The sequence below is a fragment of the Eulemur rufifrons genome, chromosome 3, assembly GCF_041146395.1.
Source record: "Eulemur rufifrons isolate Redbay chromosome 3, OSU_ERuf_1, whole genome shotgun sequence".
NCBI lineage: Eukaryota > Metazoa > Chordata > Mammalia > Primates > Lemuridae > Eulemur > Eulemur rufifrons.
In genome coordinates this window covers 40,700,094-40,723,448 of record NC_090985.1, presented here as the reverse complement: position 1 = coordinate 40,723,448, position 23,355 = coordinate 40,700,094, and the positions used below count along the sequence as shown (strand labels likewise).

General features: G+C 44.2%; 1 protein-coding gene across 2 annotated transcripts in view; it reads right to left on the bottom strand.

The window, feature by feature from the left end:
- FBXO32 (F-box protein 32) overlaps positions 1 to 22,542 on the bottom strand; it is a 31,263-nt gene extending 8,721 nt beyond the window's left edge. Inside the window, exons 1-5 of one of the 2 annotated variants that reach the window (XM_069466017.1) lie at positions 22,164 to 22,542; positions 15,828 to 15,940; positions 14,937 to 14,986; positions 13,599 to 13,691; positions 94 to 187 (exon numbers count right to left, since the gene is read on the bottom strand). In XM_069466017.1, coding sequence (XP_069322118.1) covers positions 94 to 187; positions 13,599 to 13,691; positions 14,937 to 14,986; positions 15,828 to 15,940; positions 22,164 to 22,279 — 466 coding nt within the window. In that variant the 5' untranslated portion in view covers positions 22,280 to 22,542. The remainder of the gene's footprint in view (positions 1 to 93; positions 188 to 13,598; positions 13,692 to 14,936; positions 14,987 to 15,827; positions 15,941 to 22,163) is intronic. The other variant, XM_069466018.1, reaches the window with a different exon arrangement.
- Between the last annotated feature and the right edge of the window lie 813 nt (positions 22,543 to 23,355).

Here is a 23,355-nt window from a genome sequence, read left to right as displayed (position 1 = left end):
CTTTAAATCTAACAACATGCCCACTCTATTGGAAAATCCATCTGCCCATCCCCATGTCTATAAAAAGGGGTGAGAGAGTGAGAGAGAGCTCACCTTTCAGTACCACTTTTTCCAAAATGTTCATGAAGTTCTTTTGGGCGATGCCACTCAGGGACGTGAGCTGTGACTTTGCTATCAGTTCCAACAGCTGTGGATAAAAATAGAAGTCGCCAGGCTTAGAATACAGAGATATTTTTCTCTTCTAATCTTCACTTTTGAGTCCCATGACACGTGGCCAGAGACTGACGGGGAGAGATAAATGGCAGGCAGGGCCACAATGCAATAAAAAGCAGATGCTCAGAGTGAAAGATAAATGGGGTAATTCAAAACCCAGGAATCAGGCTGAATATTTAATTGCTTTTTTCTTTTAAATATAAAGAGTTTTGGCTTCAGCCAGGGCTAATCCATCCTATTTGTCCTACTTCGGCAAGTGGAACTGACATACTATGCAGGGAACAAAACCTCCCGTGACCTGTGAAAGTTTTGAGTTCTGCAAAATCACCCCCTAGCGGGAATTCTTCTGCCCCCACTTGAACTTCTCCCCACCCCCCACTGGCACTGACTGCTCTCAAGGCACCTAAAAGCTCATGTTTAGCAACCATGTGCACGTTCCAAGGCAGTGGAGATTCTTATCCAGATATCTCCTGCTTCTGCAGCGTTCAATAAACATGTCTGTTAAGGAAAATCTCTCACTGCACTTAGCTTTGTGGAGAAAGAGACCAATTGCAGGAAGAGAAATTCAGGGATGTACAGTATATATACCTATTTCTACTTAGAGGCAGTGATGTCACTGTGGCTAACAACTAGGATCCTTGTAGCTCTTAGCCTCAGATCCAAGTCTTGATTTGACCACTTAATTGCTCTGTGATTAAGGGCAAGTTACTATATTTCTTGCCCCCATTTGTTCATCTGTACTAGTAACACTTAGAGGCCCCCAGGGTTGCTGAGAGCTTTACATGAGAGAATGCACACAAAGCCCTTAGCACAGTGCCTGGCACAAAGTAGGTGCTAAATCAAGGTTGGTGAGTTTGTTGAAAGAGTATGTCCCATTCCTACCACGCCCATTGTTGCCAGACAAAAAACAATAAAGATAATAACTGAAGTCAGCGCACCCTTAATCCAATCTTTCTTTCTTTCTATAGCAAAATTATTTACATATGAGGCAAGATTTTTTTTTTTAAAGTAAAAGATTCTATTGTTGAAAAAAATGAAACTTTACACTGGAAGAGGTCTTAGACATCATCTGTTCAATCCACTTAACTGATGAGCAAAGGTTCTGAAGACTCAGTTTACGAACCACTCCACAACCAGTGAGAGGACTCGGTAGAGTCCTTCTCAACACGGGAAAATAAAAGGACACACTTCATGCTTTCAAAAAGTTACGAAACAAAAGAAGTTGATATAAAGTAAAAACAATTTCATCAGAACCCAGCAGGGCCCCAAGGAAAACTAACTAGACAGAGAGAACCAAGACCCCTTTACGCTGAGGCTGGAATCTCTGCTCCCAGGAAACTTTCTAAGAGAGTTTCATCTCCTGGCCAGGTTTCAGCCCAGCTTTACATCAGGTCGATAAACACTCATGACACCGTGTTGGGCTGTGGAATCAAGGCTGAGGGAAGAAGCACAGCAAAATTTTAAAAATTGGGTTGCAGAGGAGAATGGAAACTTTTGGATCAACGCCCCCGGCAATTCAGAGCACCTCTGCTTCCAAGGCATTTATTTAAAATTTTTGTCCCCATGGAGTTTTTTAGGAGCCTGTCAAACCACACACAGACTTTTAATTTCCTGAATATAATTTTGCTTTAAATTGAAAACAACAACAACAACAACAAAACAAAACCCCAAACCAAAAACTCTTTTCCTGCCTGGCTCACATATCTTTTACACATGCAGGGAGAGATGCAGCCACTTGCCTGGGAGGGGGAGGTGGTTTGTTACGATTAGGATGATTAGCATGGGTGATCTAAGGTTGGGAGTCAGGTGCTCACTGAGTATCCACAACAACAGGCAAGAAACCAAAACACCGGTGGAGGCCCCGTCCGTGGGCAGCAACCACACCGGATGCTGTCTGTCTGTCTTATTTAGCTCTGCCACCAACCAGCACGTGACAGTCAAGAGGAACGAAAATGGTAATAAGGGACTGGCCAAACCTTTCATTTATCACCCTGACCAACAGCAAGACTCAGAAGGCGTAGTCGAAGGCCATTAATACCCTGAGCCTCACATGACCAGCACGAAGCGAGATGAAAGAAAACAAAAGCCTTGCGTTGGCTCTTGAAGGGCAGTGGACTGTGCACTGTGACTCATCACTGGCTGGGACGTGGGGAGCGGGAGGGAGGAGGGTGGGCAGAGCGCTGCCTGAACTCCGTCCAAAACCATGTTCCATGTGACTACCATCTCATGAGGGTGTCAGTTTCAATCTTGTCTAAAAAGGCACCAATCACAAGGACAAGAAAACTCTCAAAGCTATGACTGTGCATTTGAGAGGAAACAAAAAGCCTTTTGGTCCTCTTTAGGAGGAGGAATAGAGGAGCGAAAATTTGTCAACTGACAGCATAATGCCATGGCAACTATTCTGTGTTTCCTTCTATCTCAAGGGAAAGTTGCTTTTTTCACTTCTGGGCAGGTGTGGAGTCAGGAGAAAGAACCCTGGAATAGCAGAAGGCCTGGATTATCTAGTTAGGTGACTTTTACAACTGTCATTCATTTAGCAAGTGTTTTCTGAGTGCCCACGCTGTCCTAGAGTTGTGGCAGGTGACCGGGATATGATGATAGAAACACATGATCCCTAGACTTAAGTAGTTCATGTCTAGTCTATGCTGTAGTCATTTAATTTCTCTGAGCCCCAGTTTCTTCATTTCTAAAATGGAAATAGAAAGACTCTTTACTCCATGGGATTGTTATTAGAATTAAGTGAGATAAATCTGTAAAAGTCTACCGTCAATACCAAATATAAGGCATTATTATTATTATAAGGTATTATTTCTTTCCTTCCAAACCTAAGTCTTTTAGTGAAGTTTAAAGTTGGTATCAGAGGATGGCAAACTTTTTTCTGTAAAGGGCCAGATAGTAAATGTTTTAAGGTTTGTGGTCCATATGGTGGTCTCTGTAGCGACTACTCAACTCCTCAGTTGTAGGGCAAAGGCAGCAGGAAACACTATGTACATGAATGGGCATGGGAGTGTTCTAATAAAACTTTATTTACAAAAGCAGGTGGAGGGCCAGATTTGGCCATAGCTTGCCATCATCTGGTATATATCATAGAGTTGAAGAGTGAGGGCTTCAGGGTCAAACTGCCTGCCTCAGATTTCCCATCTGTAAAACATTCACAGTAATAGTACCTACTTCAGAGCTGTGAAGAGTAAATGTATTCGTACAGCACTTACAACAGTGCCTGGTACAAAGAATATACTCAACAAATTATCAATAGCTTCTCTCATAATACAGAGACCATTACTAGGTAAAATTATTGGCAGGCAGGAAACAGTGAGTCAGTAGGGTAAGTACAGCTAGTTTAAAGGCCTTCAGAATCCCTGTATTTCAGCAGTATGTGTCGTCTACTTACATGTGTTCAAATTTTAATATTCCTGTCATTATTATTATGTGATACATGTAATAGCTCTCTATCTGTTGATAAAAGTTAATGCTGACACATTTTATGACTTGCATAGTTTTATCTACCATGAGGTCTTATTTTGCTAACAATAATAGGGGTTTACTATGTGGGAGTGACTGTGCTAAGCACTTTCATGCATGATCTTGTTTAGTCTTCAGTGACAAACCAATGAGGCGGGTTCCGCATTTGACAAAATGCTGCTACTGAGGCTCAGGGAAGTTAAGTAACTTGCCTAAAGACAGACCAGCAGTAGCAAACGGTGGACCAGGACTTGAGCCCTGATATGTCTAACAGAGAACATGTATTTTGTTACCTTAAGGTCTTTAGTTTGTCAAGGCCAATCAAGTTTGCATCTAGGGCCAGATTTTACTCTAAAAAATAGTAACGATACCATGTATTGTTTTGTTCTGGGGAAACATAGCCTATAAATTTTATTCAACATTATGTTGGCACTGGTGATCAGCTTTTAACATTATGGGACAAATAATACCTAGAAAGTGTTGATAGCCCATTTAGGATGCGGCAATTGCTTTGGATAAACCATTCGGTCTACCTCCCACAACAGCATTACTCTATAGGCCCAGAAAGAGGTAGGTAGTGAAGCGGACTAGTAGTGAAGAGGGCAGAACTTATTAATTTTATTTCTATGTTAAGAGAGCTGTGTGTCTAGGGAAGATGGTTTGTATCTAGCAATCTGTTTACCAAGATGACTTAGCCAATGGGATTCTTTGCCCCTAGCCACAAGAGAAAAAGAAAGCAGAGGAAAATGTCTTGTTTGGAAGTGGCTGTTTTCTGCTGGGCAAATTTTAGCCCAGGTGCCAGCAGTTTGTGGCTGTGTGTGTGGAGAGGCAGGAGGGTGAGGGGGAAGGAGGAGGCGGCTTCTCGGCTCCTCTGGAATTTCATGCTGTCATTACCGTGTAGGCACTCAGGGTATCCGGCATGATCTGCAGTGACTCGTGCAGGGACAGAAATGGTTCCGAGCTACTGGAGGAAGGGATGGTGGTCACCGCAGGCCACAACCACATCCTGCCCTTCAGCTTTGGCTCACGCTAGTTTGGGAGGCGATGAGTAAGAGAAAAATCTAGTTGCAAGCAGTACCCTATAGCAAATCTCAGAGCGGACATCAACCACAGTTTGAAGTGGTGTTTGGAAGAGGAATAGGCAAAAGAGAGCTTTTACTCCTAGCTCATTGTACTCGAATAAAGAGCAGGTTTCTTATCTTCTCTTTCCTTGGGTTCGCCCTAGCATAGCATTCATATTTTTAAAAATACATCGAATGTGCGATACCCACATTGGGTGCCCATAGGAATAGGAAGGTTATGCCTTTTGCAATAAACCCTTGGTTACACTAAGCAGTGCCTCTCCCTGCACTGAGAGCTGCGTACTTCCAAGGCCCTTATTTACTCAATGGATAACACAGATTAAAAACCTGCAAAGATTTGTCTTGACTTTGAGCTTGAACACAGACAGGTTGAAAGAGGAAAAATTTCAGTAGCATTAATAATCTTAAGGCTTGTCAAGAATGGGTAAATATTATTTGCAAGTAAAACCTCTCTCTAACTGAGGAAGGCAAGATAACAAGGAGGGCCAAGTTTACAGGAATTAACCGAATTCACAGTTGAGAGAAGCTTGCATTTCCCTCTTCCATCTGTCCCAGTTACTTTTGAATTTACAGTGGCACTCCAGCCCCTGTTGCATCGATCTTAACAGTGAGGTTTGGCTCAGGGGTTCTGCTTAACCTGAGCTCCCACCTACCCCAGCACACCCCACCTCTGCCCACAGTCCCATGAGGCTGAATGTCTTGTTGCCCCGGCTCCCGGCCTACCATCACTCCCTTCCACTTCAGTTCCTTCCCATCTCCAGGTTCTGCTTATGTCATTTATCCCTGCAAAGCCTTCCCACTTGCCTCTTCATCTGGTCAAATCTAGCCATCCTTCAAGGAAGGAGAATTTCAGATCCTACCTCTTTCAACAAGCCATCTGCAATGCTCCTAGACAGTGCCCAATTCAACTTGCTGCTTAAGTAGTTGTGCCTTGTTCCCCAGAGTAACCCAAAGCACCTGACAGGCTGAGGCCAGGGCCAGGTCTTACATGATTCCCAAGTGGCTGTGGCAACACTGGGTATACCAGCTGAATACACAAATTACCTGTTCAGAGATTCAAAAGCATCCATTTGAGTCAATTTGCTGCATATGGGGACCTAGCAGGAAAATGCTGTCCAATCTCTACTCCTTGTCGTTAGAGGAATTAGTGGAATGGAGAGGCCTTGGGATTCTAGGTCACAGATACTCATAGTGTCCAATACTCTCAGGAGCATCCCTTCTTGGATGGGCAAAAGCTGCTGGACTTGCACTTAAAACTCAGGTCACTGGTTCAATTTAGCACATCCCCTATAGGATAAATACCTGACTTAGCCAGAAGCCCAGGCAGAATTTTAATAGAAAGTATATTTCTGGGCCTGTGGTGGTATATGTTTAGATTCTGCATCATCAAGAAAAAAATTATACAAAATGGGGATGCTTTTGATCTGGTGTTCTCCAAAGTGGGATGAGAAATAAAATCAGGTGGAAAATAATAAGACATCAATCTTGATAATTTATTACATCTTTAATTTCTATTTTTAAAATTTTTTTAGAGATGGGGTCTTGCTCTGTCACCCAGGCTGCAATGCAGTGGCATGACCACAACTCACTGCAACCTCCAACTCCTGGGCTCAAGTGATCCTCCTGCCTCAGCCTCCTGAATAGCTGGGACTACTGTCACATACTACCACTTCTGGATAATTTTAAATTTTTTGTAGCCATGGGGTCTCACTATGTTGCCCAGGCTGGTTTTGAACTTCTGGCTGCAAGTGATGCTTATGCCTTGGCCTCCCAAAGCGCTGGGAATATAGGCATGAGCCATGATGCCTGGCCTATTTTTGTATGTTTTCTAATGCCTATAATGAGGTCCCTAAAGATGCTACTAATATAGTAACAGTAACAACTACTACACTCACTGAGTGCTCACCATGTACCAGGGACTGTTATACACCATTTTACATGTTTAAATTCAGTGTAATTCTCATAGCAACACTCTGGGGTAGATACCATCATTAGTGTTTTTTTATAGGTATAAGATTTACAAATAAATTATGAATGTACATAAATCAAGAGTGCATGCTTAAATTATTTTTTACTGCCAGGAGTCCATGCCGTAGTCTTTTAGCCTTCCCCCATGTCTATGGGTACCCTCACCTCACTCCTGCAATCGCTTCATCACTTCTGTGGTTTTGTGGGCACCTCCCACTTCTTCAGGTAGCCCCATTCTTGCATATGCCCTACCCCCATCTCTGTGGCCCTGTGGCCCTGTCTGTGAGTGTCTCTCGCTTCTGTGGGCACCCGGACACAGCAGGATCTGCCTGCCTGAATGCTTACTGTGACTGACACGGCCAGGAATTCTGAGAGACACACACTGTCCCCTGTAAATCACTAGCAGCCTAATCAGCATGCACTGAAGGACCCACGCTGTGCTCTCAAGGTCAACGCCCCCACTCTACTCTGACAGCTCAATCATTTCTGTGGGACATTTTTAAATGGGCTCCCAGCCTTTCTGCTGACTCTGGTGCTGTTGCGGTGGCTGGCCTCGTCCCAACATCCCAGATCCCACCAGTTTTAAGACCCAGGTGGCCAGGGCCACCCTCCGTCAGAGGAAGGCCACTGAGTGTATGGTCCCAAATTAATCCAAGGTCACTGTGGCAGAGGAGCCTGTGTGAAGCGACCAGGCTGCTCACGCACGTCACCACCCACCAGGGGGTTGGCAACAGCATGCCCTTAATTGAAGGCATTGGGTTTGAACTTGAGTCATTGTGCCATTTTTCAGCCTTTCATTTGCCAAACCGCCAGTCAACTTAAACTAAAACATGCTTTTGGAAAACGCTTTTGGGGGAGGTAGGAACGCAGGGACTTGCTGGAAATATTCAAATGGACTTAGAGTGGTAATGGAGAAAAAAATAAGAATGTGCATTGGTTTAGATTGTGACGTTCCTCTTTGCTGCAGAGGGACAAAGAGATGGGGGTTGCAAGCTTTTATTTGTCCTTTCTGATCCAGCAGCATGTACGGATCAGTTTATTCCAGTCAGGAAACTGGTGCTCAAGTTCTCCATGACCTTCCTGGGCTGATAATGGCAGCTGGAGTTACCATATAGTTGGTCTCATTCTTTTTTTTTTTTTTGAGACAGAGTGTCGCTTTGTTGCCCGGGCTAGAGTGAGTGCCGTGGCGTCAGCCTAGCTCACAGCAACCTCAGACTCCTGGGCTTAAGCAATCCTACTGCCTCAGCCTCCCGAGTAGCTGGGACTACAGGCATGCGCCACCATGCCCGGCTAATTTTTTCTATATATATTTTAGTTGGCCAGATAATTTCTTTCTATTTTTAGTAGAGATGGGGTCTCGCTCTTGCTCAGGCTGGTCTCGAACTCCTGACCTTGAGCGATCCACCCGCCTCGGCCTCCCAGAGTGCTAGGATTACAGGCGTGAGCCACCGCGCCCGGCCTCAGTTGGTCTCATTCTTATCCCACAGAGAGAGCTGGGAGGGACCAGACAAAGGGCATCCTGGCATTAAGGCCCTCTCTTGTGAGAGAGTGTGAACGTGTATGCGTGCAGACATGTCAGTGATGATGAAGGAGGGTGGGCTCCATTCTGCATTTTGTCCTCCAAGCAATGCAGTGGAGGGGAGAGAGCACTAGACCAGGAGTCAGAGAACCAGGCTGAGGTCCTACCCTTTCTCCACATCCCTGCCTGGCTAGGTGACCTTGTGCAAATCATTCAGCTCCCTGGCTTCTGCTTCCTCATCTCTAGAATGGGTTAACAACATCTGCCTTCTCTACAGCCTGACTGTGCTCAAAGACATAGAGACACAGGGATGGTATTAGTCAACTGCAAAGGGATAGATTATAATTTGATAGTTGATGGCCTTTGGGAGTGCTAGAAGCTGTTAGAAATCACGACTTTCTAAAATACTGCTTTGCCAAGGTGATTTGTTCCTTGGTTTATCCCAGTGGCTCCCTCCTGCTTGCTAGATAATGTTGCATTAAGTAGCTTCATGCTCAAAGCCTCTTCTCAAGTCTGTCCAATCTCCTTTTCTAGCCATATTTAAATGAACAATCGCCAATGTTTATGGACTTCTGACCACACATGATTAATGCGCTGTAAACTGCTTATCTCAGTGCTTGTCATAGCCCTGAGTGGAGTGCTATAATCATTTCCTCTTTATAAATGGACAAGTGAGACTTGTCCAAGATCATAATAACTAGCTCATGGCAACACCCTTAGCTGATCCTATATTCTAAAGCACAGTATGTTATTTTTGTCCGGACTGAGTGTTCTGCTCACTGATCTCTGAACAGACTTACAGCTGCCTGCCTCGATCCAGTCCTCCTGAGTTCTACCCTTACTCAAGGCCAGGTCAAACCCCACCTTCTCCCTGAAGTCTTCCTCGAATATTCTGCCCACAGTGATCCCACCTTCTGAAACTTCATAGCCCATCTGGCTCTACAACGTCTTGGTACTTTTCAAATTCTGCCTCATAGTGTCAGGGCAGGTAACTTATTTTAATGTGTATTTCTCAAATCACCAATTGGACTGTATGGCAGGAGTCAACAATATTTTTCGGTACAGAGCCAGATAGTAAATATTTTAGGCTTGCAGGCCATAATGTCTCTGTTGTTCAACTCTGAACCCAATTCTGCCGTTTAGCACGAAAATAGCCATAGACAATATCCAATGAATGAGCGAAGATATATTCCAATAAAACTTTATCTATGGACACTGAAATTTGAGTTGCACATAATTTTCATGGTCATGAAATATAGTTCTTTCAATTTTTTAAAACATTGGAAACATGTACCAATCATTTTTAGCTCATGGTCCATACACAAACAGGCAGTAGGCTGTACTGACCTGAGGGCTAGTGGTTTGCTAACCCCTGCTATAGACTGGTCGTATCTATTTCATTCATTGCCCTCACTGGCTAGTAGCGGGGCCGATGAAAATAATACAGGTTTTGGAGTAGCACAAGTCTGAACTCAAGTTCCAGCTCTGTATTACATTGTACTCAGCAATAACAGACATGTAATAACCCTTGGTTCTGTGCCCCTTTTAAGCCATATTTTTTATTGGCACCCCTTAGTTTTTATCTTAATTCCATCTTATCCCAATAATTCAGTTTTCTCAAGTGACTCACTAGGGAACAGGGGTAGTTGTTTGGGTAAATATTGGTGTTTTCTACCATTGAGCCTCATTGGAGAGAATATAGGATTTAGAAGTCCCACTGCAAATAGGTAAGTCTTTGCCCCAACTGTATTTGACCTACAAATTGAGACTTCAGGTCTTAATCACCCAGGAAAGATACTTGCATATGCTTAAATCCTACTTCCTTCCCCCAAAATAAGTTACACTGCATTTTGAAATTTATATATTTTCATACTCATTGCCTCTATTTTCCTATTACATTTTTTATTCTCATAAAAATTCTTCAATACAGGTATGATTGTCCTGGTTTTATAGTTTAGAGAGGTAAAGTGATTGATTTGCAGAAGGTACGACATAAAATAAGCTTTGAACTCTGAGCTGGAATGTGGGAGGGCTATCTTCTTTCTATCACTAAATTCCTGATGGACCACAGTACACGTCCCAGAAGTCATATCTACAATTTAATTCCTCAGTGTGCCTTGTTTAAAAGTTCATTATGCTAAATATAATATTTGGGCTCCAAAGTAGTTTCCGGTTTGCAAACTTGAGAACTCATTAGGATCACCAGGCAGATATTTAAAAAGTAGCCATGCCTGGGCACCATCTTCAACTAATTAAATCAGAAACTCTAGAGGTGGGCTTATGTAGCTTAACAAGCTTCCCAGGTGATTCTAATGTGCAGCTAGGGCTGAGAACCACTGGGCCGCAGTAGGTTCACAGGCTCCCTTAAGAGCATCGAGTGGGTGGTGGTCTCTGAAACTTTCTCCTGGTTGACTTGATGCTAGAGACAGACTTTATCCTCTGGCCTCTCCGTGCCCTGGTTAGTCAGCACGCGCCTCCTCACGGTTACCAACTTCTAACCCCATGACTGGCCCAGTCCCAGGAATCTTCTCCAGCTCCCCAAGGGAATTTCCAAAATGTGTTGGTCTTGAGGTGTAGTGTAAACTAATTTTAAAATCGCCTTCCACAAATAGGTAAGTTACTGCTCCTAAAGAGTTTAAATCATCTTTAAAACCCACAGCTAGGATGGTAGTTAAATCCTCGGGAGTGTGCAGGGGAGGGAACAAGAACAATGTGTGTAGCTTGAAGCCAGTTTAAATGACATATGAATGTTATTATATAAAAACCTTTCCAATTTATAGTCAAAAATTTTCAGATTCCAAAAATTCCATGACATTTTCATGCTAAATGAGAACCATGATAATGCTGAGATGGTGTCGGCCATGTCTTTTACTACCTCTGCATGTCTCTTTTTTGAAAGATGACAGCCAGCATGAACAGAAATTTTCTGAAAATGTACTTTGGCTCTAAAGGGTTTAAACTTTTTTCCCCCCCAAGTGACCCTTAAAATTGGTTTAGCTCCTTAGTGAAACCAGCAATCATTGTAGTATTAAAACACCATTAGGTCAGAGTAATAAGATGTGGATAATATCCTGGCAAGCTACTTTGCAGAGTTGGTTTAAGGATAAGAAGAATATATAAGTATATTGAGTTCCTAAGAAGGAAAACCTCAAAACACACTGTCTATCATTAAAATGTTTTAAGTTCTTTATAAAAATAACATATTATTTCTCAAATTACAGAGGACTCTAACAGTGAAGAGGGGAAAAAAAGATTGTCCTTTCCAAAATAGATTTTTCCACTATTTCTGAACGGAATGACTTTGGAAGGATTCAGCACTTTCTCTCATTTTAAGATTATTGAAGGGAAAGTGCTCATGACATATTTCACAATTAGATACTATCAGACACAAGTTCTCTGTGCTGAGTCTTAATCAAGTGCCAGATTCACCAGTTAATTACTGTGTTTAAGTAGAAAAACATTTTTATCAACTAAATTGAAAAAGCATTTTAGGGGGAATCAACAATAATTTTGGTAAGGGAGTAATAGTGAGTATCAGTGTCTGACTTTGCATAGTGGATTCTAGTCTGCAGAGCACTTCCATTTATAACATACCCCTGAGTTTCCACAGCTACTCTGCGAATTTGAGGTAAGTCCCTTTACAGAGGGGGAAACCAAGTCTTTGAAAGACTGAAACAGCTTGAAATTGGACCTGGGACCTGTCCTCAGGCCATTTACATCAAATCCTCCCTTCACATAGAACTTATTGCAGCAGTTAAGAGTGTAGACTCTAAGATTGCCCAGGTTTCAAATCCTCATTCTGTTACTCTGTGACCTTGGACAGGTCATTTTACCTGGCTGTACTGCCATCTGTGTAGAGAAAAAAGTATCCACACTTCATATGATTATTAAAAGGATAAAAGGTGAAAATGTACATAATTGCATGAAATAGATTTTCACTTATGATCCTTGTTCCTTTGCTTTATTTCTTGTGAAAGGAAAAGTAGGTAGGAAGGAAAATCACCTAAAAACTGACCATTTTGATGATCAGTTTGTAACAAGATATCAGATCTAGGTGTCTTCCTCTAACACCTAGAAGATGGAAACTATTTATATTCTTAGCAACAGAAGTTTCCAGACCTTCCTGGGCCCATTTCCAGCTGGGCTGGGCTAGTTTGCAGGCACTGGCAGGACCAGGTGGCCTCCCTGAACAGGCAGAGTCACCCTGAATGACATGACATTTCACCTAAGAAGATCTCTTACTTTCAACCCTTTTGGACTGGAATAAGGGCTTAGCTGAAGGGTGCCCAGATCTGCTCACACCCGCACAGGCTCAGCTCATAACTTCTAACCTGTCTCTTGCAGGCCTGGGTTTTCATCAGGTCAGTCTGGACGGCCAAGCCTGCATCTGCCCAGATGACAGGTGAATGATCCAAGCCTCAAGGGGGCTTAAATGTCATCACTCTGGCTGAGCTTTTGCAATCATCTGACTCAGTGACACGGCACTGAGAAACACAACCACCCAGGAAAAAGAAAATAAAAACCCAACCAACCAACACCCACAGCGGGAAAATTCCCTCTCAGTTCAGAGCCTAAAACCCAAACAGCTGCTACCTCCCAGGCTGAACCAATGACAAAAATGCACATGGGAGTTCGGTGGATGGGGAGGAACAATAACCCAATTAAAAAGAATCATTAACTTGAAAGTCATTGTTAAACTTATTTGTTTTACTACGTTCATCATTAATATTTTGCTAGAGCTCATTAAATTTTTTTTTTAACTTTAGGTAGATGTGGGACTGAATTTCGCTATCACGTTGGGGTGGAAGGGAATCCCAGGAAAGAAACAGAGGTGTTTTGAACTCCTCCAGTTTTGTGGCCTAAACCAAGAATTCCCTGGAGTCACCCAGAGTCAGCTGAAGCAGGACAGGAGGGAGGACAGTGAGAATGATCAGAGGTGCAGAAGGTTTTTAAAACAAGCCAGAGTGCTCTAGGGCTGGCTTCCTGCTGAATTCTCTCTTGCTGGTGTTGCTGCCGGGGCCTGTGCTGCCTGTAACATGTTCCAATCTACCCGCGGGGTGGGCTCTGAAGGGGCTTAGAGTAAAATTTCACTTGAGGGGACTAACTCACTAACTTCCCTGAGGCGTCGTGGCAGCCTTTGTCCCGGCCAACCTCGGGCACTTCCTAACAGGACCCACCTAAGAACTTGAAAGAAGCACATCAGGGAAGAGAGAGGTTGAGGAGTCTGTTTTCTGCTTGACTCCAAATTCTCAGGTTCCTAAAGAGTTAGTTTTAGTAGTTTTACTTCAAGACAACCCAAAGAGATGATTCGACTTGAGAGAGTCTGGGCCAGCCTTTGGGCACTTGAGACTTACCCGCACTACGTAGTTAAATCTTCTGGAATCCAGAATGGCAGTTGAAAAGTCCAGTCTGTTGAAAGCTTCCCCCAAAGTGCAATATCCATGGCGCTGAATGTGAAAACAGAGGCAGAGAAGTTACTCCTGCCACGCAGAGGTCATCCAAGTTAGAATTCAGTTAGAACAATCCAGCTGGACCAATCCAACCAGACTTTGCTGAACAAGCTTGATGTCCATCTCAGGTAACCTGGGGCCACTGGCTTCTTTCCTGCCCTCATGAATCCCTGTGAGCCACCAAGATGGGTAGAGCAGCCAGCAGCTGCCCGAGTCAGTGACTCACATGTTAAATACCCTTTTTTCGTGACTTGTACCATTTGGACCCTTGCTCTCTGCACACACTGCTCTGGGAAAATCATTAGTTGCTTATCAAGGAAAGACTGCGAGCTAGTTGGGTATATGATGTCAAAGGTCATGATGGTTGGTGACTGTAACATACTCCTGAGAGGAGAATTAGACCTACCTGCATCAACAGTGTCACCAGCTGGCCTTGCACCAATCATGCTTTCCTCATTGTGACGATTAAAAGTGTTTTTAAGGCTTCCTGAGGAAGCAAAATAAGTTTTGATCTTTTATCTCTGACTGTACTTGGAGTTGGGAGTGAAGAGCTCCTGGCTCCTAGTTCCTGCTCTGCTGTGAGTATCTGGGGAGTCTCGGGTATATTACCGGGTCTCACATCACAGAGGGAACTAGATGTTCTCTGAGGTCCCTGACAGTGATAGAAATCCTGTCACTCTATCATACTGCCTGTATCCTCGTTATCTGACCAAATGCTTATGCAGGGAGAAATATACGTAGAAGGACCATACAAATGTAGTCATCATAATGTCCTGTCTCTTCCTACGCCATGTTGAGCAGGCACTGAAAACTGCTAGGGTTAGTGATTAGCCCGCCCAGGGCTAAAACTTAAACAAGTTGAAGTCTGAAGAGATCTTAGAACAAAAGGGAGGTACTGTCCTGAGGCAAAATCCAGGACTTTGTAATAATACGGTTGGGATGGACATGTTAATCTTCATAAAGCACTTTTATATACATAAGCTCACTGAATGACTGGGAGTCCACCTAGTAACTTGCCTCTGTCTCTCTCTGTAGCCCCAAACTCCGATGGTGGCTAGGTAGTAGGTCGCCAGCCACCACGACCACCCACACCCAACGAGACAATCATGATTTGAAGTGATACCTTTTTTTTTCCCTCCTCACTTTCCTTCATATTGAAGTGATGCTGTTGCCCAGTTGCCCCCTACCCCACCAGGGACGTATAAGGCAAAGCACCTGTTTAATAAATGGATGGATGCTCACCTCTTTAGTGCTTCCTTTGTGAACATAGATCCATTTTTCTTGGTGGAAATCTACAGAGACCAAAAAAAATACACCATTTTAAGGTTTATAAAATGTCTAAGATTTTAAACATTTCACTTCATCTATCCCAAAGTTGAAAAACTTTTGACAAAAAATACAAAGACTCTACTGACAATTTAAGAGGAAACAAATGCTTTCTTTCTGCAGTGTATAAATACTGGAGCTATAATTTGCTTTGTCTCAAGCACTCCAAATCTTCAATAGTAAGATTTCATATATTAAAGCTCAAAAGTTTAGAAAATCTAATACCCAAGTATAAGTTTGTTTTAAATGCCAAACCTAAAACTTATACAAGGCCATAAAAAGTAGAACAGATAACATGAGGAAACCATAGAGTACAGATTAAATTAAAATGATCTATGATTGATGTTTATTAATAGAATTTTATACTCTCTGCTAATACTTACAAATAGCATCTAGAAATGTTAATAGTATTTATACAAGGAAAGAGAGAGGGGAAAATCTATTTCTAAAGCCTCAAACACAGTACAAAATATAAGCACACCCTGAAATTGATTCAGCTGAACACATCACTGTATAGTAACTATATTACCTACGTCAAATACAAGTGACAAGCAGGAAATAAAGACCTCAACTAGCAAATAATTTATAAATAAGACTATAAAGAACATACTAATCTCACTTGTAAAATGCACAGCCAGGTTTCTGAGTACAAAGATCCCAGTGACCTCTGTCAGTGACACAGTGAAATATTAAGGCAGATGTCTAACATGGAAGGTGTGATCCCTCCCCTCCCCGCTCTCCCTGCCAAGAACCAATCATAACCATCTTCAAATAGCTTTTTTCTTAGGTTCAAAACAAACAGCTTACACTGAGTTTTGGTTTTGCTATTCAGTATGTCCTTCTTTCTCTTCTTGGCTGCAACATCATAGTTCAGGCTGTTGAAAAGATTCTCCTTATTGTACACTTCCTTGTTGCAGTAACTATGAATAACAGAAGAGAGGATGAGCTGTAACAGCTATACTTTAATGTGAGCTGTTTCTATAAATAACTTATTGGGTTATAAAACAAACAAACATCCATGCTTCTCAAACAAAATAAAACAATAAAATAATCACTAAAAAAAAAAAGTCTATACAGGCACAGACTTCTTTCTCTGAGGATGAATATTGTGACGTCTGTGTGGAAGGCAGGGATGGGGGCTTCTACTTCTTTTGAATTCCCTAACAGTGCCTGCCATTGTAATTTGATACACAGCACTGTCACTTTAAGAGCAATGCAGGGCACTACAATATTACTTTAAGCAAAAATGATGAATGGGGGCAGGGGTTGTTACTTGTATCACTGTAACACAATGCCTTCATTTTGCAAAAGCATCTACCCCAAGCTGCTGCTGCAGCTTTTTTTAACCCAGTTTTATTGAGATATACTTCACATACCATACAATTCACCCACTTAAAGTATACTCAAGTTGCTTTTAACTCTCATGCTACTATCATGTCTTTAAAATGTGATTACATTTACAAAAATCTGGCTTAGAAACTCCATTTCTAGGAGATGTTTAGTATATAGGGCTAGTTGCTTAGGTTTCATGTAGTTCCTAACACTAGGCATTATATTGTGACCTTGGGTCCTAACTGAAACAAGGTGAATTCTTTTTTTTTTTTTTTTTTTTTTTTTTTTGAGACAGAGTCTCACTCTGTTGCCCAGGCTAGAGTGAGTGCCGTGGTGTCAGCCTAGCTCACAGCAACCTCAAACTCCTGGGCTCAAGCGATCCTCCTGTCTCAGCCTCCCGAGTAGCTGGGACTACAGGCATGAGCCACCATGCCCGGCTAATTTTTTCTATATATATTTTTAGCTGTCCATATAATTTCTTTCTATTTTTAGTAGAGATGGGGTCTCGCTCTTGCTCAGGCTGGTCTCGAACTCCTGAGCTCAAACGATCCGCCCACCTCGGCCTCCCAGAGTGCTAGGATTACAGGCGTGAGCCACCACGCCCGGCCCAAGGTGAATTCTTAATTCATAAATTTATTATATAAATTTATATATTATATAAATTTAATATATATTTATTATATATTATATATAATTATATTCAACAGACATTGAATGTACCTATTTAATTCACAGGGCTTTGAAGGATGGGCAGGTTTAACTTGGGTGTATATTTCCCAAGGCTAAGCTATTTGAGGGGCTGATGAGCTATTCTACTATACCGTGTAACAATTTCAGAGTAAATCTGAATAGTTTCTGCAGAAGGAATGCAGAAGAAATATGGAGTATAATGAGAAGATAGGTTCCCCAACTCCCTCAACCCCCATGAGGTACGTAAGGCAGGATTTATAATGCCAACCGGTAAAACATACATTAGAGGGTTTTTGCTATATCACCAATATATTGTGCTCCTTTAACTTTCTGAGTTCTTCTGCTGAATTTAAAATGTGATTTAATTTGTATCTTTTTTTGACATACATCTGTTGGGTAAAATGATATACACCTGCACTTCTATATTCCCTTGGCATTGTGTGAATGATAGAAGAGAAAACAGGGTTTGAACCGATTTCCAGTATCTTTTTGTTACAATAGTCTCTTAAGTGGTACTTTAATTATTAATAGTATAATAAGTATCTTGCTAAAATGCTTACACATGACATCACCAACAATATACTCAGTGTTGCTTTTCTTGACCCATTGGGATAAACCTGATGAATAATCAATCATTTGTTAACCTTCTTTTATAAGGCTATGCTTAATACCATTTATTAAGTTTTATAAACTTAGGCTTCTCCTTTCCATTCTGGGAAACAGGATATTTTCAGGTTTCAGAGAGAATACTACAGAAATATCCTCTCTCAGAGGCGCTTTCTTAAGTAAGCCAATGGTGAATGTTTTGGGCCTGGCCTTGTGGAACATATGAGTGTTTATTTGTCTACTTGCATGACTAGAGATGTACAAAATCACCGATCAGTCAATCTGCTCCCATGTCAGCACAAAGAGACGGGTGGAACAAAGAACAGAACTCCGAGTCCCTGAGGCTAACTTAAGAAATTTCAATCAAAGTTGAGAAAAAGAAAAAAAGATGGAAGGTCACTTGCATGGTCCATGATGTACCAAAGCTGAGAACAGCTTTAGAAAGCAAAGCTAGAACATTTTGTGTGCAAAAAACATATGAAGGCTTATTTTTAAACACACACCACTAAAATGATAAAAACCTACAGTATAAATTCTACATATAGAAAGCCATAAAATGAAGCTGTCTTAATTACACATTTAAAATTCAGCAGAAAAATTTCAGAGCCTGGGTCATAGATAGTGACCATAACTTAGAAATTTAAAATATTTGTATTTCATCTTATCCTTTTCTAATTGAAAACATTCTTCAAAGGAATCTGAGCACTTGCTTTCCTCACAGAAGCTACAATAACCTGCTTTAAGCCCAAGTGACTCATTTCAAAAGCTAGTTTAAGAAACATTTTACATAATTGATGATGCTCTCTCATTGTAGAATTAGAAAAGTTTTAACCAAAGAGAAACCCTATACTTTTCGTTTGGCATTAGGTTTTGGATTCTGGAGGTAGGGCCTGGAAACGTCTATGGGGTTTATTTGTGTTGCCTACTTATATGTGTTCTTTTGAGCAATAATATATTCAGTTAGAGGCTATTTTGAGAGTTCAGTTGAGTCCATTTCAAGGAAATGCAAAGCCAATGGAAAATTACAACTGAAATTTTAAATAAGAAAAACCACCACGATTTAGGAATTGCAGCATTTTTTTTTAAATAAGCAAAACCATCTCATCAAGGCTGCTTTCTCCGCTAAATTGAATAATAGCCAGCAAGTTGCTATTTTATAGTCACTTCTTACTAATCTTGATTTTTATAAGTACAAGCCTAGACTAAGAAAAGACCCCTTCCCCTTTCTCCCAAGCCGCACACTACCACATACCAAGATACTTTAAGATAACTTTAGAAAAGGTGGAAAGATTTCAAAATAAGACCATAAATGAGACTATTTTGGCAGCAGATAAAGGAGGGAATGAAAAAAAAAAGCCCTATTTCTCATTTCATTTGCGATAAAAACCATTTAAGAAAGCAGTGACCTGCCAAAAGGCTTAGTTGTAGTTATATAGACTCCATTAAAGCCAATGAAATTTCTATGCTAATTTCCTCTAATACCCATCCAGATCACCAAACTCACAAGGCTAGTACCCAGAATGCTCTAGTAAAACAAACAACCTAGTGTATAAAACTCATAGAATAGTATCTTGCACACAGTAAGCACTCATAAAATCTTAACTATTATTTTTATCTAGGGCACCAAGGTAAACTTCCTGCTTCCTGGTCCATACAGTAAAGCAACATTCAAGGGAGTTTTTGAGTACAGAAGTGTAGGCTTAGAGAAGACTGGCCAAGTTTCAGGCAGTTTAGGTTACTCATCCCGGAGGTGGGGCCGGGAGGGGGTTTTTGTGCCCAGTGCCTCAACTACCACTTCCTTGAAGTATTCTTGGATCATCCCAGATCAAGCTGAACTCTTTCCTTGAATTCTTGACCTGCCCCACCATATTTAACACTTGCCATTCCCCTTCTATTTTATATAATGACAATGTTTTGAGAGGGGGCCCTGCTTTAAGCTTATCATAAATCCTCCTACGATCTCAGTCCTGGGCACTTGGCTGCGATGGGATTTGTAAGATTCTGCTTTTGGAAGAGGACAGGGTCCTGGACCACAGATGGAATGGCCAGCAGAGTCCAGAGTAGGTGTGTGTGCAGACAAGCCTTGGTCAATACTAAACAATAACTCCAGGCTGAAAACCACCAAATGCACCCTCCATCCCTCTCTTTTGTTTGAGCAGCTCACAGAATGGTACGGGGGAATGAGAAAGTTAAGTCTACCATGCTTCTGTAGTCCTCTGTTTAACTTCCCAATCCCCGCCACTGCCCCCCTTCTTTAAGGGCCTGCCTTTTGTTTGCTTGTAACAGGAGAGGCATTTAACTTTACCTGTGTGGGCAGGCACTCAGCCCAAACCTGACATCACAGAGAAATGTCACCAGGACCGAAAACAGTGAGGATATTTGAGGTTACAAACCTAGACCTCAGAAGGCCAACTACTTTTAAGAAGTTGGCAGACTTCTTATGCTAAGTAGGGAAGAGACTGTTTACAATTACTGGAAAAAAAAAATACCCTGCAAACAAGCAGCCAGCTGCTTTGCTAGGTGGCTACCAAAGGATTCCTAAACTCTGACTCAAAGGACCACAGGTGCTTGCTGATCACCATTTGTGGTAGTGATGATGAGTGTGACAGCTCCAGCTCAGGTGTGGAATGGAAGGAAAGAAAAGAGGCTTATGAGGGGCACAAGGAGGGAGGAAGCTACCTGATCCCAGCCTAGTCTGCACCTCTGTGGTAAGTTAAAACCATTTGCAGGCCTTCCATACTGTGGCGAGAGAGATACCACTATTAATTTCTAAAGGAGAGTTATACCAGTTTATCTCCTGGAGCTGCTGTAGAGTGAGTATTAACACAACTCTTCTTTTCAAATCCTCTCCTGTTGAACCCAGTCCTCTGCTCCCCACTGAGGAGCACCGTACAATTATATTTGGGAGAGCCACTGTGACCATTGCTGTACCTACCTAGAAAGAATCTGGACTTTTATACAGAAATAAAGTACCAAAATATTAGATCATCGTTCCTTAGGAACAAGGAGGAAGGAAGGAAGCTTCTCATTTTGTTGAGGGAGAATAATTTAGGCATAATTGGTAACTAGAGTCACTAAGAGATATAGTCTGTCAAGAGCAGTTGGTCTTTTTATCTTTCTGTAAATAAATTATTTGATTTTCTGTAAATAAGAATTCTTTATAGTGCTCCCAAAACTCCCCGGGGACTGCCTCCAAGTATGTCTAACATAAAGGTTAATTATGCTCGTGTCTCTTCTGACAGACCCCAGGATTAAATAATTTCTTTCTTTTCATTGGAGACAAAAGGAACTTGATGCATTACAAACTAGAAACAAATGGAGGTTCTGGAGGTCAAGCTGCCAAAATAACCATATTTTCTTGATAGTTTTCTTACAATTTATTGCCAAGGCTTCATCCAAACAACCACTGGTAAATCTCAGTAAGTGGGAACCTGGCCCAGTTACAGAAACTCTCCACTGAAGTCAATTTAAGGGTGCAGGGGCCAGTGGTTTTAACCAAAGGCGGCAGGAAAAGGCACCCCGGGGTGACCCCGGCTGCACCAGTCCCCTCTGGACCCACTTTCATCGCCCTCCTCACTGAGTCTCTGGCAGTCAACTGTCAGGGCAGGGGCTGACAGATTCCAGACCACCTAACCATTAGCTGGCGCTTGTGTCATTAGTCAAGTCGAGCAGAGAGCTCAGGCGACCTCAGATTTTCCACCAGGCTGACAGAGCTCGGGTGACACTTCAAACCCACAGGTTCACCTGAGCCAGGCAGGCTTCCCACAGCTGACAGGTACCTCTTGAAACGGGAACGCGCTCACTGTACAAAGAAGACTGACGGAAAGGGCCACGGGGGAGACAGGTGCAAGTGCTTGGTCCTCCCAGAAGCAGAGAGACTGGTTTCATCCCCCGCCTCCCTTCCATGCCCGGCATCTCTGCCGCCCCCACTCTCCACCGCTCGGCGGGTCAGCCCCGCGAGCGCGGCGGCCCCTTCCCGGTTACTCATCGGCCCTGGCCACTCAGGGGTCGCCAGTGCGTGGGAGGGGCCTGGGGGCTCTACGGGCAGCACTCGCGTCCAGCTCCGCCACCGCCTTGTGCCCCCCGCGCTTGGGCGCTCTGAGCCTCGTCACCGCGGCGGCGAAGGGCGCTCGGCTCACTCCTCCGCGCCGCCACCCGCGCAAACTGCGCCACTCCGGTGTCTTTAAGGTGGGGACCCCCTAAAGTTCTGTGCTTAAATTTGAGCATTTGGGGACAAGATCTGTAATTGTCATGAGATTCTCAGAGGGACCAGGTGTTCTGTAAGGAGTCGTGTCCACTTGGAGACGCTGACCTTGACCGATAAGAGAAACCAAATTCCCTATCTCCGTGCTCTAGCGACCTCTGCAGAAATCCAAGCAATCGCTCCCATCCCCCTGGTGTGGCTCCTTCTTTACCCTGTCCGGGCCTTGCCTGCCCTTCATTCACCTGCCCTGCGCCCCCCAGACCAGCCCGGGTCGGTCTTGCGGGGCTGGAAGTTGGTGGCGGGCCCCTCACCTGCTGAGGTCGCTCACAAAGCTGCCGCTCTTCTCATCCAGGAAGCGCTTCCAGCCGTCGGCCGTCTTCACCCAGCTCTGCCCAGGGGACCGCCAGTCCTGCCCGAGGAATGGCATGGCACCGCGAGCGGACGCGACCGACGGTCAGAACTGACTGAAGGACGGGACCGGCCTGGCGGCCTCGGGGACACGCCGCCCGGGGCGGATGATCGGGGAGCTGGGGCCCGCGACGGGGATGGATGCAGGGACTGGCGCGGAGGGTTGCGGGTCTGGGGGAACAGAGCGGGGCACCCTGCGCTCGCAGGGTCGCTGGCGCTGGGGAGGGTCGCGCGGCGCGGCTGGCTCCCTGGAGTGCTGCGCTGCTGGCTGTCCCAGCTGCAGTATTTATCCCCCGCCGCTGGCCGCGGCTCTTTGTTGCCGGAAGAGCCGCCTGCTCTTAGCCCGCCCCCCCCCCCCCCCGGCCCTCAGGCCACGTGGCTTTGTTTATGGACTCGGCTTGTTTTCCGAGGCGCCCGCGGCTCCCGCTCCTGTCCTGGTTGCACAACCGCGCGCGGGTGGAAACTTGAAGCGGCGCTGCCAGGCCGGGTCTCCCCTCGCCCGTCCGCCCCTGGCACCTCCGCGCGCCCTCCCCGACCCCAGGGCGCAGCTGCCGCGGCCCGAGAGCAAGGCCCCGGGCTTCTCCTGCGGCTCCCGGGCTGGCGAGGGGCAGGGAGGAGGCCCGAGCGGCGTCTGGGTCACTGCGGGGCGGGCGTGCGGAGGAGGGCCAGGCCACCTCCTGCCCCCGCGCTGTCAGGATCCACCTCCGCAGCCAGATCGGCCTCCGGGGGCGCTGTGCTCAGCGCGGCCAGGGGCGTCTCTGCCCAAACCTGGTTCTAGGGTGCGGGGGTTGGAGAGGGGCGGGGACAAGGGACAGCCTCTCACCCCACCCCGCCCTGAAGCTGTCAGTAAGAATCCGCAGTTAGCCTCAGGGGTGGCAAAGGAATGAGGAGAGGGAGGCCAGGGTGGCATCTGGTCCCCGCAGGGTGGAAGTGGAGAGCAAAGAGCCCCCCAACCCACCCCGAGCACCCTAAGCTAGCAGCGCCAGCGTCCACGTCACCTGGCCCCGCACAGCGCCACCAGCTAGCAGGGTAGGGGGCTCCCAGGCCAGCTCCTGTCCAAACCTCGCTCTAGGACTTTGTCGGGGCTGGGTTTTT